A 16,825-nucleotide genomic window follows, 5' to 3' on the forward strand; every position below is an offset into this window, starting at 1 on the left:
GTAATATTAGTAAATATCCAAACTCAGAACCTAGGTCATGTGATCCCATATTCAATCACTGACTCACACTGCCAGTTGTCTCCCAGGGTTTACGTTTAGATTTCCTGACCTACAACAGATCCGCTGACTTGGATTCCATGCAGATTAAAGACCAATAAAACTGTATTTTTTTAAAGCTCTCAAGGTAGATCTGATCATTTCTAGGGAGGGGGGGAAAAATCTCTGCACAATACACTGGAGCAGGAAAGTAAATGTCAGGAGGGATTTCCCACCTCTTTGGTTTCACACAATGAAAGATACAAATGGGCCCCACCGACCCAAAAGGGACTTGATGCCTCCCACAGAACCAGCCACAAAGCCTGAATTAAAAATATGTCAGAACATTTGAGGGTTCCCCAGAACTGTTAAAGGGGAAAATTCCATGTATATAAAACGTAGTCAATAAAGAAGAACTGAAAGTGAGAGGTTTTTCATAAAACCCTCCGTGTTCACACTGTATCATCCACTGAGAGAGGGCGGGGTTTCAGGTCGGCCAGTTTCAAAAGGGCAGTGATCTGAAGAGGGTTGAGTGAAACTTTATTTTTTATGGTAGACGAATATCAGAGCACAAAATCACTCAATGCAGTTTTTAACATTCCCAGGGGGGAAAAAAAAAACCCATAAATTTATCTCTGAAAGAATGTATTTCCTGAAGTACACAAGCAGAATCTAAAGGTTTATGCTTAAAGATACAGACCTTTAAAGAATCAGACTCTTGCACTTTTTTATAGATCAAAGGAGATCTGGGGTGACACAATCTGAAATCAATCTCGAGACACAAAATTGATTCTTATAGGCAGATCTTTTCAACTGTGTGTGTGTGTGCAAGCATACATAACTTAGTGATTCAACAACAGCAACACCACACAAACACACACACACACACACCTCCAAACCTAGTCTCCCAGAAATCATGCCCAAATCACGCAACCATGAAAGTAATGACTGAACCTAGCAATCACCCACCATGAATCCCCTTGAAAGGGGCCAGGGACCTAAACAGACATTTTTCCAGGGTGGCTATACACACTGGGTATGGAAGGACTGAACACAACAGCAGATGTAGAGACCTCTGCCCACCTGTAGGCAGAAGAGATGAGCCCGGCTCAAGCTGAGAACATCTGAGATAATTGTGAGCAACGCAGAACAAACATAGCTTGACCTCCAAGCGGAATCCAGCCTTCTTATCTCCCACGGCTGCTCCACTCCCCCAATATCTATAAGATGTTCCAATGTTGCTTGCTATTTTTGTTTGGACTTCTCACTGTGTTCTGAGATGGCCTGATATTTACACAAGTACAAGCCTGCTTTCAAAGTGCAGAGCAGGAAAAGGTCGGAATTACCCGATGACCTCCAGGGCTCAGGGAGGGGGCCTTGGCGCCTGGGTCCAGGCAGACCTCTGCGGAGAAACAGGAACCTCATAAATCAGGGTGGGAATCAATCGAAGTGATGAGAACAGTGAACCTGGATGCCGCCTCCTTCCTTCCTCAAGAAACAGCCCAGGGAAACCACAAAATCAAGCATGCGGACAAATCCAGATCAGACCTGGTCTCTTCAACAAGCCAATGGAGAGATGGCAAAAAGGGAGCGGGCGTTGCTCATAGTCAGGAACCAAACACAACCTAGGGGTCTGCTGTGGCTTCTGATGGAACAAATAAATCCTAGAAAGATATCTGAGGAATAGTTAGGTATTCTGAATAGGAACAGGGCAGTAATGGCACTTTAAATGATGACTAATTATGATTAATTTATGATTATCCAATTGGTAATGGTATCGTGAATCCATAAGAAAATATTCTTGGGTCTTACAGATATACCCAGTCAGGGAGTTGCTTTAGTTACCTCCCAATTAATAGTTGTCCAATCTAGATGTGAGTTTTAAATCTAGAAGGGAATTTGCTACATTATTCTTTCTAGTCGTTAGATCATTCAAGCATACTATGTGTATTTGCAAATACTTATAATAAAAAGCAACTGGCCCAAGCCACAGCCACGTTCAGGAGCTAGGTACAATGCTGCTGTGCAAACCTCCTTATCGCTCCTCCAGAGGAATCCAGAGCATCTGTTCCATCAGCCCCCACCTCCTGGAAACAGGAGATGGAAACAAATTCAAGGCGTTAATTAGCCACCTATCTATCTTCCCTGGTGGCTCAGTGGCAAAGAATCTGCTTATTAAGCAGGAGATGCAGGTTCGATCTCTGGGTCAGGAAGATCCCTGGAAGAAGGAAATAGCAACCCAATCCAGTATTCTTGCCTGGGAAATCCCATGGACAGAGGAGACTGGTGAGCTCCAGTCCACAGGGTTGCAAAGAGTCGGATACAACTGAGCAACAGACTTTCATTCACTTCCCCACCCCTTCATGTATTGGAAGCAGGAGATGGAAACAAATTTAAGGCATTAATTGGCCACCTATTTATCTCTCACTAGGAATGCACTGGGTATGATGGAGTCTCCGTTTGAGAGCAATGTGACCATTGCCAACCCAGTGTTCTTGAGTCTAATTATCTTAATAGAACATATACAGAGTCATCGATGTTCCTCCCCTTCAAGTAGCCATCCTTCATGCATTCATTCTCAGCACAATGTTACCTGGAGCCTCCAGGGTGTCAGGCCTGGCGCTGAGCTCTCAGCAATGGTCAAGACAGCCCTGGTACATGGCCAGCCTGGAGTGCCTCCCCGTGAGCACCCGGAAAGACAAAGCCCCGAGGGTGGCACAGCTTTTCTAAGACTCACAACAGCCTTCAGCAGAAGAGAATTAGGGATGACCTCAAACCACTCAAAATACAAGTAGGGATTCTTGGGCTTATGAATGGGCAGGGAATAACAGTGGGTCTGAGTGAAATATTTATGCAGACAGCCGAACGCCAGCAAGCCTAAGTTAGCAGAAAACCTATAAACCGATGCTCTGGGGAGGTGTGGGTACAGACAGGAAATGCCCCGAGGCCACCCAACATCTACAGTGACTACAGCCACAGGGCGTTTCCGTCTGCATTGGGCCCTCAGGCAGCCCAGGAGCTGCGGGCACAGCATCGTCCTGGGAGGTGCCATCTGCTGCAGCCACTGCCCCCTCTCTGTCCTTCAGCCTGGCCCACGCCCAGCCCAGCAGAGAACAAGGGGGTGGAGGTCTCCTGTCCTTCTGCACCAGAGAAGGCACTCAGGAGCCAAGAGCCAGGTGAGTAAGGCTCCACACGAAGGACTGCCTGAGGGGCGCTAAGTGTTCAGCTGCACCAAGAAGAATCCATTCACTTTCTGGTCCTCTTTAGAGCCCAGTGGATTGCAAGGAGATCAAACCGGTCAATCCTGAAGGAAATCAACCCTACAAATTCATTGGAAGGACTGATGCTGAAGCTGAAGCTCCAATCCTTTGGCCACCTGATGTGAAGAGCCGATGCCTCATTAAAGACCCTGATGCTGGGAAAGACTGAAGGCAGGAGAAGAAGGGGACAACCGAGGATGAGATGGTTGGATGGCTTCACCGACTCAATGGACCTGAATTTGAACAAACTCCAGAGATAGTGGAGGACAGAGGAGCCTGGTGTGCTGCAGTCCATGGGTTTGAAAAAGAGTCGGACGCAACTTAGTGACTGAACAACAAAATCCAAAATACAAGGACACAGGGGTTTGAGCAAAAGGTATCTTGGTGGACAGCCCAGGTGAAGAAGTAGCTCTGAGAGGGGGTGTACGCTTCCTTGGGCTGTCATAACAAACTGCCACCCACTGAATGGCTTAGCACCACAGAAACGGATCCTATTATTTTTCGGTGGAGGCCAGAATTCCAAAATCAAGACATCAGCAAGGCTCTAAGGAGAATCCTGCCTTGCCTCTTCCAGCTTCCAGTAGGTCCGGGTGCCCTTGACTTACGGCTGCAGCACTCTAGTCCCTGCCTCCTTCTCCACTTGGCCTTCCCCTCTGTGGGTGTCTCCTCGTCTGTGTCCTTTATTTTTTTAAGATTTTTTTTTTAATTTTTATGCAGACCATTATTTTAAAGTCTTCACTGAATATGTTACAATATTGCTTCTGTTCTATGTTTTGGTTTCTTGGCTGCTAGGCATGTGAGCTCTTGGCTCCCTGACCACCCTTGAACTGGAAGGTGAATTATCTTAACCACTTGACTGCCAGGGAAGTCCCTCTTCTGTGTCTTATAAGAACCCTTGTCACTGGATCAGCCCACCAGGTAATCCAGGATGATCTCCTCTCGACATCTTTAAATTAATTACATCTGCCAAGATCCTTTCTCTAAATAAGGTCACAACCACAGGTCCTGGGGGTCAGGATGTGGACATATCTTTGAGGGGGGCTACCACTCAACCTACTACAGACAACAACAAACCGCAGTGTATTAAGAGCCCACTTGCAGGAGACGTGGTGACGTTCGAAGCACACCACTGTGTCAAGCTAGCCAAAACGGGTGGGTGGGTTTTGAAAAGGAAAAAGCAAAGGCAAACAACTGACTTTCTTCAGAAATCAGGAACATCTGCTTTAATTTCACATCCCAAATCAATATAGGCAATATTACCAGTTCTTCAGGATATAATCCTCCTAAACCCATGAGCCTTGATTTCCTTGTCTGCAATATGACAAAAAACTCTACCTGATGACTTGTTGAAACTCAACATTCAGAAAACTAAGATCATGGCATCTGGTCCCATCACTTCATGGCAAATGGACAGGGAAACAGTGGAAACAGTGACTTTATTTTTGGGGGTTCCAAAATCACTGAAGATGGTGACTGCAGCCATGAAATTAAAAGATGCTTGCTCTTGGGAAGAAAAGTTATGACCAACCTAGACAGCTTACTAAAAAGCAGAGACACTACTTTGCCAACAAAGGTCTGTCTAGTCAAAGCTATGGTTTTTCCAGTAGTCATGTATGGATGTGAGAGTTGGACTATAAAGAAAGCTGAGCGCTGAAGAACTAATGCTTTTGAACTGTGGTGTTGGAGAAGACTCTTGAGAGTCCCTTGGACTGCAAGGAGATCCAACCAGTCCATCCTAAAGGAAATCAGTCTTAAATATTCACTGGAAAGACTGATGCTGAAGCTGAAACTCCAATGCTTTGGCCACCTGATGGGAAGAATTGACTCACTTGAAAAGACCCTGATGCTGGGAAAGATTGAGGGCGGGAGGAGAAGGGGATGACAGAGGATAAGATGATTGGATGGCATTACCGACTCGATGGACCAGACCTGCTCTGGGAGTGGACAGGGAGGCCTGGCGTGCTGTAGTCTGGGGTCGCAAAGAGTCGGACACGACTGAGCGACTGAACTGAACTGATGACTTGTTTCTTTGGAAGAGGCTAACTACAAAGCCCCTCCAGGATACAAACCTAAAATACTACAGACACAGCAAGGCTGGAAAAATATATCGTTTACCCTAAGACCTTAGAATATAGGACAGGTCATTTGAAATGAGCACATGCTTTACTTAAAATATTTCTGTTTACTTCTATGCCATCTTGTTTCAGAAGGGACTTATTTAAATAGATACATTCAAATATAATACACCATTACATTTAAAATAAATGAAAAAATAGGTAAACGAGGAGGAAGAAAAAAAGAAATAAGATTGAGAGATATCTGCAAAGATAAAAATGAAGTAAGGAGCAATATTCATACAAAAATTAGGCTGAACAGTATTTTGTACACTTGTTAGGAGTAGCCACAATCTGGCTGTCAGCTCTGGCATGTGATGCAAAGGTAAAGCCTGACCTGCTAAATTATTCATCGTGTCCTTAAGATTAAAAACACGGGGAGGTAGAGGAGGAAAAAGACACTTGCTCAGAAGAACCGTAATACTCCTAGTAGTGGGAGAGAAATCTCTCTTGGGCTGTCTTAAAGAAAGTATGCTGTAGTCATTGCTTTTCTAGATTATAACTGAATGTTTCCAGGTGTTCTTTATGTTTACATCCAATGGCTTCCTAAGAGTCAGGATCAACTAAACTGAGGGTTTTGAGGTTGATAAAAGTAAGAAAGTATTTATGTACGTATGTGGGAGGGGGTTGTAAATGACAGAATACTGCTTTCTTCGGACAGGTAGGCCCACAAACAGGGTTTCATAATAAAAGTAAAATAAGTTTTTTAAGACAAAAACGAAAGTTGTCTTTATGTAGAGAATACTGAAAAGAAAATCAATATGCTCCTTTCCCAATAGAAAGCCCTAGACTTTCCATGTCCTCCAACCCTAGAAAACCAGGAGAAGCAAGAAAGAATATTCAGAGATGGAGAAGGGTAAGAAGCACTGAATAGAAATACAGCCAGATGCTTCCCACAACAGTCATCCATGAGACCAGAGCCTTAACTCAGGGTTGAGGCTACAGTCTGAAGTGATGATAAATCTTCTTTTTTATGATTCTTTGATATTTTCATAATCACTTTTGCTTGGTTGGTTTTTGTAATAAATAAGCATACTATTTTGAACACAAAGAACAATTTTACTTGGGGCAGTCCACACGCAGCTGCTTTTAGTAGGGATCTCTCTGTCACAGACACACACACACACTCACATACACACATACACATACACACACGCACACACTTACCTTGCTAAGCCACTTCAGCCCTGGTATCATATTTGAGTTGATCTGTTCTTCCAGCCACGGGCGCATACGCATCCTTTCCACCGGCATGGTGTCTTTCTGCAGAAGAGCAAACACAACATCAGACATTTCTGCTGCTCACTGTCATGTCCGCAGGTGAAGTCTGACACCATGCCTGACCAACTGTATACTCCTCTTTCTCAAAATTGCATAGCTTATGTGTACCCAGGGGCTGGGGGGCTATGAGAGCATATTAGGGGCTTTTCCTTGGAGCATCCTGCCCCACTCATTCCCGAGGGGCTGTCTCCGTGGGGCGATGGTGCGTGAGGGCCACGCCGGCTCTCAGCTAAGAGGGGCCCATGATGAAAAAAACGCAGCCAGTCAGAGGGCTCGGATACCTAACGCTGGGTTTTGCGCATGCGTGCTCAGTTGCAGCCAACTTTTTGTGACCCTATGGAAGTAGCCTGCCAGGATCCTCTGTCCATGGGATTATCCAGGTAAGAATACTGCAGTGGGTTGCCATTCCCTTCTCCAGGGGATCTTCCTAACCAGGGATCAAACTTGCATTTCCTGTGTTTCTGGCATCAGCAGGCAGATTCTCTACCACTGTACCACCTGGGAAACCCTAAGCTGGGTTTTACCCCCTCCCAACCCGGCTGTGTTTACGGCAGATACCTTCAGTGTATCAGGTACCCAGAGGACCAGTGTTTTACAAGTACCCTTTGGCATCATCTTTTATTTAAGAGCCAAGGGTGGACACAGCCATTCCTTTGGGATATCTGAGTTATTGACAAGCTTCGAAATCCCAACACGGGCATGTTTGGGCAAGCTCTTAAGGTATCAGGTTCATTTGGTTTCAAGGTCTTTCACCAATTAGCCATCCCCTCCTAATGTAGTCTGTCTCCTGGCTTCAGCATCACTTTTATGTGAAAGCATCTCTTATTCAGAGTGCTCCCTCAAGGATCCTTCTTCACTGCCACCGGCCCCCTCTGACCTGGGGTCACCTTTCCTCCACCAGCCCACAAAACACCCCTCCCCCCTCCTTCCAGATGCATTTCTACACAGTCTATCCCTTGCCCACCTAAATATACCCAGAGTGGGATCACTCATTCATCTTCAGCCTATTTACACACAAGTCTGCATTCGATCCAAAAGCAGAGACAATGGCGACCAAGTCTCCAATTCCACAGGACATCATGGATGGTAGGACACGACGCTCTTTTCAACCCTTGGCTGCCTCATCTATCCTTGGCTCATTTTCTCCTCCAGAAATGAGCTCTGGATATTCTGCTCCGATGACTTTGGGCTAGGATGATCACAGTCTCAGTAACGCTCTCTTCTAGCTCGCAAAGGACTTCCTGTCTCCTCTGTGCCCAGCCCACAGCTTACACCAGAGGGCAAGCATCACTATGAGCCACCTGGAGCTGCACTCTGCCCGTAAAGCCTATTTTGACTCTAGAATTAAGGCTAGCCCTTGCCTTTCCCTCGGACCTTTTCCCTACTTCTGACCCACTCCCTGTCACAGACACCGCCTCCTCCTTGCTCCTCTTTCCCAGCCTCGCCAATCCTGAGCCATTCTCCAAGATCCAATCTCCGCCCTCCTCCCCACAAGGCCTCCCAGACATGCCAGATGCAAGAATCCCTCCTCCTCCACGTCCCACAATGCCCACGATCTTGTACTGCTCATCGGAAAATCAAACATTGCTATAGGGCAGCTATTCTAAGGTTGTGTTTATTCTTACTAACTCTTACCTTTTTAAACGGAAACTTCTCAGCTGTGCCCACCCTCTCCTCTTTCCAAAGAGTAACTTCACTGAGAGCAGGAACTCCAGCTCTCATAGGTCTTTGGATAATCCTACAAAACCTAAATGCAGCCGTGCCCTCCAAGAGAGGTGCAATACAAGGACCAGTTCTGAAGGTCAGCCAATATGGGGTCACCACGGCAGGCTGGCCCTGTCCACTCATCTGGTGGCTTCAGGAATAAGAGGAACCACAGGGACACCCCAAAAGGACGTGGAAGAGCCACAGGGAGCCTCACATGGCTGCTCTGAATGGGTCTCAAGCTGTTCCGATCACTCACTCCTCCATTCACAGGCCATGTATCAAGAGTGATGCTCCAGGAACAGGAAGGAAGGAGATGGTCCCTGCCACCTAGGGATTCCTGGTCTAGCAGGAGACAGGGGACAAGACAATTCCCACAGCCCAGGGTGCCTCCTGTGTACAGAATGATAAGGAGAGAGTTCTGGAAGCATGGGGTAAAGCTGTCCACATTAGATCCACTGGGTGACCAAGCATAGCGAAGGCTCTGCCCAGCTGACCCTGCAGATCCTCCTTCTTAAAAAGATCTCAAGACACAGAGGTCTGGGCAGTAGAGAGGGGCGAGGAGGCATGGATATAAGGTGACAGCTCTTCTGAAGGGATAAGATGAAAGCAGAACCGCTGTGGCCCAGGAACCTCTGCAGCCCTACCTTAGCTCAGCAACACGGAAATATGCCCCTGCTTTCCATCTGTAATTTATAACATGTTCCTCCCCTATTTTTTTTTTTTTTTTACAAACAACCCATTTAGGAAAAAATGGTCACCTGAAATAAGGCAAAAAACTTTGTATCTTTAAAGCCTGTGTGGGGAAATACAATCAATCTTCATTATTCGAGGATTTCATATTTGCAAACGTACCTACTCACTAAGTATTTCTATCACCCAAATTGATCTTTGGGGTGTTCCCTGGCCCTTCACAGACATGCCCAGAGACGTGGAAATCCTGAGTCAGCCGGTCCACACGCTCCCAACTAAGGTCAAACCGGTGACATCCTGCCTTCTTATTTCAGCTCTCACACTATAAATACATGTCCTTTTCACAGTTTATCCAGTGCAACATTTTTCACATTTTCCTGCCTTTTTGTTGGTGATTTTGCCATTTAAAATGGCCCCCAGAGTGGGCTGTCTGAAACGCTGTCAACCATCTCTAAGTGCAAGAAGGCTGTGACGTGACTTTTAGAGAAAATATGTGTGTGAGATAAACTTCCTTCAGGCACGAGTTACTGCTTGTTGTCTACAAGATGTAATAAATATGGAGTCTTTAAAACAGAAGCATGTAAAACAAGATTACATATCAATGAGTTGATGAAAATGTGATCAGAGGCTCACAGGAACCTAATGCCTCTGGAGAAGAGGGAAATGCAGACACAGACAGATAGAGGCAGCTTCCCAGGTGGCTCTGTGGAACAATCTGCCGCAATGCAGGAGGCGCAGAAGATGTGGGTTTGATCCCTGGGTCAGGAAGATCCCCTGGAGGAGGAAATGGCAGCCCACTCTAGTATTCTTGCCTGGAGAATACCATGGACAGAGGAGCCTGGTGGGCTACACAGCCTATGAAGTGAAGTGAAGTAGCTCAGTCGTGTCCCGACTCTTTGTGATCCCATGGACTGTAGTCTACCGGGCTTCTCTGTCCATGGGATTTTCCAGGCAAGAGTACTGGAGTGGGTTGCCATTTCCTTCTCCAGGAGATCTTCCTGACTCAGGGATTGAACTCAGGTCTCCTGCATTGCAGGCAGACGCTTTACCCTCTGAGCCACCAGGGAAGCCACACAGCCTATAGGGACTCACATAGAGTCAGACACAACTGAGTCACTGAGCATACATACACACACACACAGAGAAGCCCACGTGCAGACACAGTCACAGGGGGAAGATAGCCATGTGAGGACAGAGGCAGAGACTGGAATGATGCAGCCACAAGCCAAGGACTGCGTGCAACCACCAGAAACTGGACGAGGCCAGGAACGACCCTCCCCTGGAGGTTTAAGAGGGAGAACAGCCCTACAAACACTTTAACCTGGGGCTTCCAGCTTTCAGAACTGTAAGAGAATAGATTCCTATTGAAGTCACACAGTTTGTGGTACTTTGTTATGGCCACCCTAGGAAACTTAATGCAGAAGATGCTCTGAGTCAGGTGACAGGTCTCCTGCTCTGTCTACAGTTAAAGAAGATGGGACAGCAGACAGTGCAAAGACCCCGAGGGCAGGAGGACCAGCTGCAGAAGGCAGTCAGCAACATGGTGATGTCAGAGGCAGGTTGACCCCACAGGCCTGCAAAACCATGCTTAGGATTTTGGTCATCATCCCAAGAGTGAAGAGAAAACTAGAGATTTATACCAACCAATGATATTATCAGTGTTGTGAACAGTAAAGGTAAGAGCTGATTATAAAACCTAGACCAGGGTTCCACCAACGTTAACATACACACAAATCTCAATTCAGGAGGTCTAGGTGAGCCCTGGGATTCTCAATTTCTAACAAGCTCACAGGTCACTGGATCACACTCTGAAGAGCAAGGCTCCAGACTCACTTGGTTCTTCTTGCTACAAAGTCTGGTCGTCCCGGCAGACAGCCCCCCTCCACTAGTCTCTGTGCGTTGTGTTCTGCGGCGTCATCTATCTGTTGACCCAGTCCATTTACATACGTCTTTCTAACAAGGATGCAGCTCAGCCAAACCTCAACGTTTACCGCTCACCTAGCCAAACTCTATGGAAATCCCACATATAGAAACTGTTCTAAATCTTTAGTCAGGACTGTCATAAATTATAAGCAGATTTTTAGGAAAAGCAAATACAGCAAGGATCTGATCAGAGTAGGGAAAACTCTATTATCAAGTGCTTCACTTACTTCAGGTTCCATGGTGTTGTGTGTGTGTGCGTGTGTGTGCGTGTGTGTGTTTTAACAGCTAGGACATCCCCGATGATACACAATGAAAGCTAACCCTTTTACACGGAAGCACTTCCTCTTTCTTATTCGATTTTAGAGCCTGGCTCCCCCTCCCACACACTAAACAGGTAATGAATTACCAGTGGTCTTGCCACATGATCGAGAATAAAAAGGTCGCCATTTGACATAGATTTCTCATGACTATCAGAGGCTGGGTTTGCATCTGTGAAAGGAAGGGAAGGTGGAACTCAACGTTGATCTAGCACAGGCCTACGAGGCACGTGCTTTCCAGCTTCCATCGGTGAAATTCAAGGAGCTAGCTGGGTCTTCCTTCTCTGATGCACGTTTCCCTTGGGCAGAAACACTCAAGCCACAGGAAACCTGAACAGAGTTGAAAAAGTCAGGGAACTCGACAGGGAAGACAAAGAGGTGCTATTTTTGCCAAGAGGACCGAAATACATCAGGAACTTGGACTTTGTGTTCCAGTTCTGACTTTGTTAACTACTGTGCGTCCCTGGGTCAGTCACTCAATCTCTCCGGTGGACACTTTAATCATCTAGAAAAAGGAGGAGTTTCACAAAGATAATTTCCAAGGTTATCTGTGACTCTAGGAATCCTTTTATAACATAAAGGCTCATACTCTGATTTAACTTTTTTTGTAAGCTTCATTTCCTGTACACAGTGCGTTAAATGTGAAAAACTTAAATTTTATGCTTCTATAAACCTAAACATGGGCTTCCCTGATGGCTTAGATGGTAAAGAATCTGCCTGTAATACAGGAGACCCAGGTTTGATCCCTGGGTCGGGAAGATCCCCTGGTAAAGGGAATGGCTACCCACTCCAGTATTCTCACCTGGAGAATTCCATGGACAGAGGAGCCTGACGGGCTACAGTCCACAGGGTCGCAAAAGAGACGGACACGACTGAGTGACTACACTTTCAAACCTAAAATATGATGCATCTACCCTCAAGCTTGACTTTGAAAAATCAGCTATCCTAACATCTTTGAGATTTGGGGTTGGGATCATCTTTGAAACCATGGCATTGATTATAAATCAATTCAGTGCACGGCAAGTATTTAGAATATTACAGGCACCAGGACTGCTACATGAAGGCACAAGAGCTGTCCGCTGTGTTTCAAGGAACAAACTCACGCCCCCCATGAGGCTGACAATGCTGACTCTGGTCCTGATTAGTGCCATTAACCGAGATCTTGAATTTTAACCTAAATAACTGCGGTTTGGCTCTTAGAATAGTAGGCCACTTACTAAGCACTTACTAGATGCTAGCCATGGAAACCAGGGTTTTCTGGGAGCTTCTCACTTCTCTTCAACCCCAGAAGGTAGGGACTTTATCACCCATATTTCAGATGAGGGGATAGGTTGGGGAACTGCCTGGGAACCCAGACTCTCGTTCAAGTCTGTCTGCAATGCCCGGGCTCAGAAACCCTAACATCTGCCTTCCTCTTGCTGCAGAAAACACTCAGATGGTCTTTTAACTGTTCTACTTACAGAGACTTTCCCAACCCCTCTCTGATTTGCATACCACTGACATGTTAATCATCCTAAAACACCACTTAAATCATGTTAATGTTCAGTACCAGAGACTTCTAATGTCCTTGCTGGATTTAGAGAATAAAACTCTGGGCTGAGAGAGGGGGGTTGCTTCTGGTAATGGCATGGTAGGTAATTCAGACCTAACTCCCCTAGTGAAATACTAGGAAACCTGAACAAAGCGTGTTTTTCAAAATACAGTTAGAAACATCAGAGAACTAACAAGGTGGTAAAGAATCAGGAGGCAAGATCTGGGGGAAGGAAGGAATGCAGGAAGGTAAGCCTGATATTTGGGGCTGCTCTTCTCCAAGCCTAGAAGCAACTGCTGAACCCAGAGAGGAAGCTGCAGGCCTTCGAAGATGAGCAGGGCTATGGACACTTCCAGTGACCAGGGGCATAAGAACTGAAGTCAGGAGCCAGCTAGGCAAAGGGAGTCCTGGGAACTCCCCACTCCCAAACACGAAAGTCGTGTAAGGTGTAAAACGAAATGGAAATAGACTAGCCTCAAACACTAAAGCCTGGCTTTTTGATTAATCTCAAGCCTTGATCAAATTGAAATGATCTGGAACTACCTGAAGTCACCTCAAAACATATCTTGAGGAAAGATAACATTATCCTAAGATTTATATTCTATCTGGGACTTTTCAGATACAACGGCCAGCATTCAATCAATACAGCTAGGAATCCGAGGATGGAAGACAACAAAATAGAAAACCAAGGAAAGTAGTAAACAATAGAAACGGACTAATAGGGACACATACGCAGACTTTAGACAGAACTAATGGATACACAGACACCAATGTTTCCAGACATAGCCTTTAAACAAGTATGCTTAACACAGGAAATAAAAGACAAGACGGAAAATTTTTTCAGAGAACTGAACACTGTAAAACTGGAAATTCTACACTAAAGGATAACTACTGATCATTTCAAAGTAAGAATTCAGTGGATGAGTTTACCAACACATTAGACATCACTGGGGGAAAAATGTGAACCAGAAGATAAAACAGACACAAATAAAGCACTGAGACAAAAGAATGGGATATGCGTAATAAAGGATCAAAAATCCATAGCACTGATAGATTGTACTTTAGACCTAAAAAGTTCTGGTGGTTTAGTAGCTAAGTTGTGTCTGACTCTTTTGTGACGCCATGGACTATATGTAGCCTACCAGGCTCCTCTGTCCGTGGGATTCTGTCCATGGGATTCTCCAGGCAAGAATAGTGGAGTGGGTTGCCATTTCCTTCTCCAGAGGATCTTCCCAACCCAGGAATCAAACCTGGGTCCCCTGCATTGCAGGTAGATGATTTCAGAGCTATGAGGGAAGCCCAAAAGATCTAAATATTGGTAGTTGGAAGTTCTACAAAGATAAGAGAGAAGAATGAGGCAGAAGCAATATTTCAAGAGACAGTGATCAATTACCATCTAACCACAAATTTATACTCACTGCTGCTGCTGCTAAGTCACTTCAGTGTGTGACCCCGACTCTGTGTGACCCCGTAGATAGCAGCCCACCAGGCTCTGCCATCCCTGGGATTCTCTTATACTCACTACAGATCCCAAACTGACTACTATAAATAAAGCCACACCTAGGAATAATGTAGTACCTTTGATGAAAACCAAAACATAGAGAAAAATCTTAAAATCAGCGGAAGAAAAACAGGTTCTTAAAGAAGAAAAAAAAAGCTCATGATCTTCAAAAAACACAAAACCCAGAAGCCTTATAGTGACTACTCAGCAGAAACCATGGAACACAAGATGATGGAAAAGATGCCTTTAAAGCTCCTGAAGTAGGACTTCCCTGGCGGTCCAATGGTTGGGACTCTGCATTTCCACTGCGTGGGGTGCGGGTTCAGTCCCTGGCTGGGGAATTAGGATCCCCGCATGCTGTGTGTCGGGACCAAAACAATTAAGTTAAAATAAATTTTAAAAAGCACCCAAAGAAAATAATTGCTCTTTTTAAATGTTAAATACAGTGAAAATTTCCTTCAGGATGAAGAGGAAATAAAGGCATGTTCACTTAGAGGCAAACCTAAAGATCTTCCACCAGCAGCCCCGCCAAACATCAGTTCCCAGTTACAGCATCACAGACGGTGGGTCACAGCATGGTAAGAGGGCAGGCAAAAGCCTGGGAGCGAAGTTGCTGATAAGCACAGGGCTTAACTTGGAGGCTGTGTCACAGAAGCCAATCACAGTGGTGCCCTGCCCCATTGCTTCTGCAGCTGCATCATTTGTTTTAAATATGCCTGTGCAGGCTGCGGCTTCTCCTCACAAAGCCACGTGCCAGCCGGACATAAATGTCACCCTCCCGACAAAAGCCAACTCGAGTCCGTTTTCACCCATTAACCCTCTCTCACAGTTCTAACCACTGGACCCTCTCCCCCTATGGATGTACTGTCTGCGATATCCATTCATCCAGGGTACCACCAAATATTTATTCAACACACATTATTACAAGGAACTGTGTGCTAAGTGCTGAGGAGAATTCAAAGATGTGTAAGACATGATCACTACCCTCGAGGAATTAGTAAATTAACTGGGGGCATGAGACATAAATTACATAAAGCAACCTAATAATACTATAATTATCATAACAAAAGACTGCAATAGAGATCAGAAGGCAGTGGGTGATTAAATGCCAACTAGGTGAACTCGTTCATAAATCATTATTAGATGGGTTCCTAAGCGAAAGCTTTATGGTAGAGAAAGAGTTTACAGGGTAGGGCGGGATCACTTACGTAGACAGAAGACTGCAAGCCAAGTCAGGCAAGGTAAGCGCTGGTGTTTATGGCCAAAGCAGAACTAAGAAGGGCCCCTTTGCTGATGTGGACAGAGCAACTGATTCACGTATCAACATGGGGCAGCTTCATAAGAGTCAGCCAGTGTTAAGAAGCACAGACTGGATAGTTCGCATATTAATATATTCATCGCAAACCCTCACAATCGCCCTTGTCAGTTAAGTATTACTATCCCCATTTTAGAGATGAGGGAAAGCCTAGCTTACAAAGGTACATTAAAAAAGTGTCCAAGTCATCCAAGCCCCCAGATTTGAATCTGGGAACCAAGATTTGAATCCAGGTCTTGCTGGAGGCTCTCAAATGCCCCACTAGACACTGGGCTTGTTTGCAGGGTTACTGAAAAGTCCTGAATGGCTATGTTTCGTCATGAACCAAGCACCACTCCACACACGAAGGCAAGGAAGCCAGTGGCCAGAGCTACTGCTCTGTTGAGGATGGTGGCTGTGAGGAAAGGGAAAACACACGAGTGGGGATACACTCGTAGGAATATAATATAGCAATTTTTAGTGGTGATTTCTCCTGGATATACAGTAGTCCTTCCCAAAATGTAAGTTCCTCTTACATGACATCCTATGCTCCTCATATTGACTTTTATGTACCTTTTGAAAAAAAATAAGAATTTCAGTTCAAAATTATGTGAACTTAGAGGAAGTTGGAATTGAAAATTAAAAATCACCATCACCATGACTGTTATCATCATCATCTTTATCCTCATCACACTGGTTCAAGGCCTTACGTAGAATGAGATACCAATGCTAATAACACACAGTTATACTTTGCCATACTTTCTCTTCACCTATAGCAGCACCCCAACCTGTATGTGCAATTATCCAGAGAATCAAAAAAAAAAAAAAAGATTCTCTGGCCGCATCCTAGAACTACTGAATAAGAATCTCCAGAACTTAAGAATCAGTTATTTATTTCTTAAATTTTTTATTTTGTATTGAGGTATAGCCGATTAACAGTACTAAGACAGTTTCAGGGACTGTCAGGGACTCAGTCATATGCACATATATATGTATGGTGGGCTGCCGTCTATGGGGTCACACAGAGTCGGACACGACTGAAGTGACTTAGCATAGCATAGCATAGCATGCTCCCCTAAATTCCCCTCCTATCCAGGCTGCCACATAACACTGAGCAGAGTTTCATGCATTATACAGTAGGTCCTTGCTGGTTATCTATTTTAAATAGAGC

At 45.2% G+C, this 16,825-nt stretch overlaps 1 protein-coding gene across 20 annotated transcripts in view; it reads right to left on the reverse strand.

Annotated features, from left to right (window-relative positions):
- Positions 1-16,825, reverse strand: part of IRF2 (interferon regulatory factor 2) — an 84,052-nt gene that overhangs the window by 35,289 nt on the left and 31,938 nt on the right. For 18 of the 20 annotated variants that reach the window (XM_086379947.1, XM_086379939.1, XM_086379940.1 and 15 more), the window contains one exon: positions 6,578-6,673. In XM_086379947.1, coding sequence (XP_086236073.1) covers positions 6,578-6,664 — 87 coding nt within the window. In that variant the 5' untranslated portion in view covers positions 6,665-6,673. Of the gene's footprint in view, positions 1-6,577; positions 6,674-7,655; positions 8,516-16,825 lie in introns of those variants that run through there. The other 2 variants (XM_086379944.1, XM_086379959.1) reach the window with 2 other exon arrangements.

Source organism: Bos grunniens, chromosome 27 (assembly GCF_055505025.1).
Source record: "Bos grunniens cultivar Pamir isolate PY7600 chromosome 27, Bosgru_T2T1.0, whole genome shotgun sequence".
In the NCBI taxonomy this organism is placed as follows: domain Eukaryota; kingdom Metazoa; phylum Chordata; class Mammalia; order Artiodactyla; family Bovidae; genus Bos; species Bos grunniens.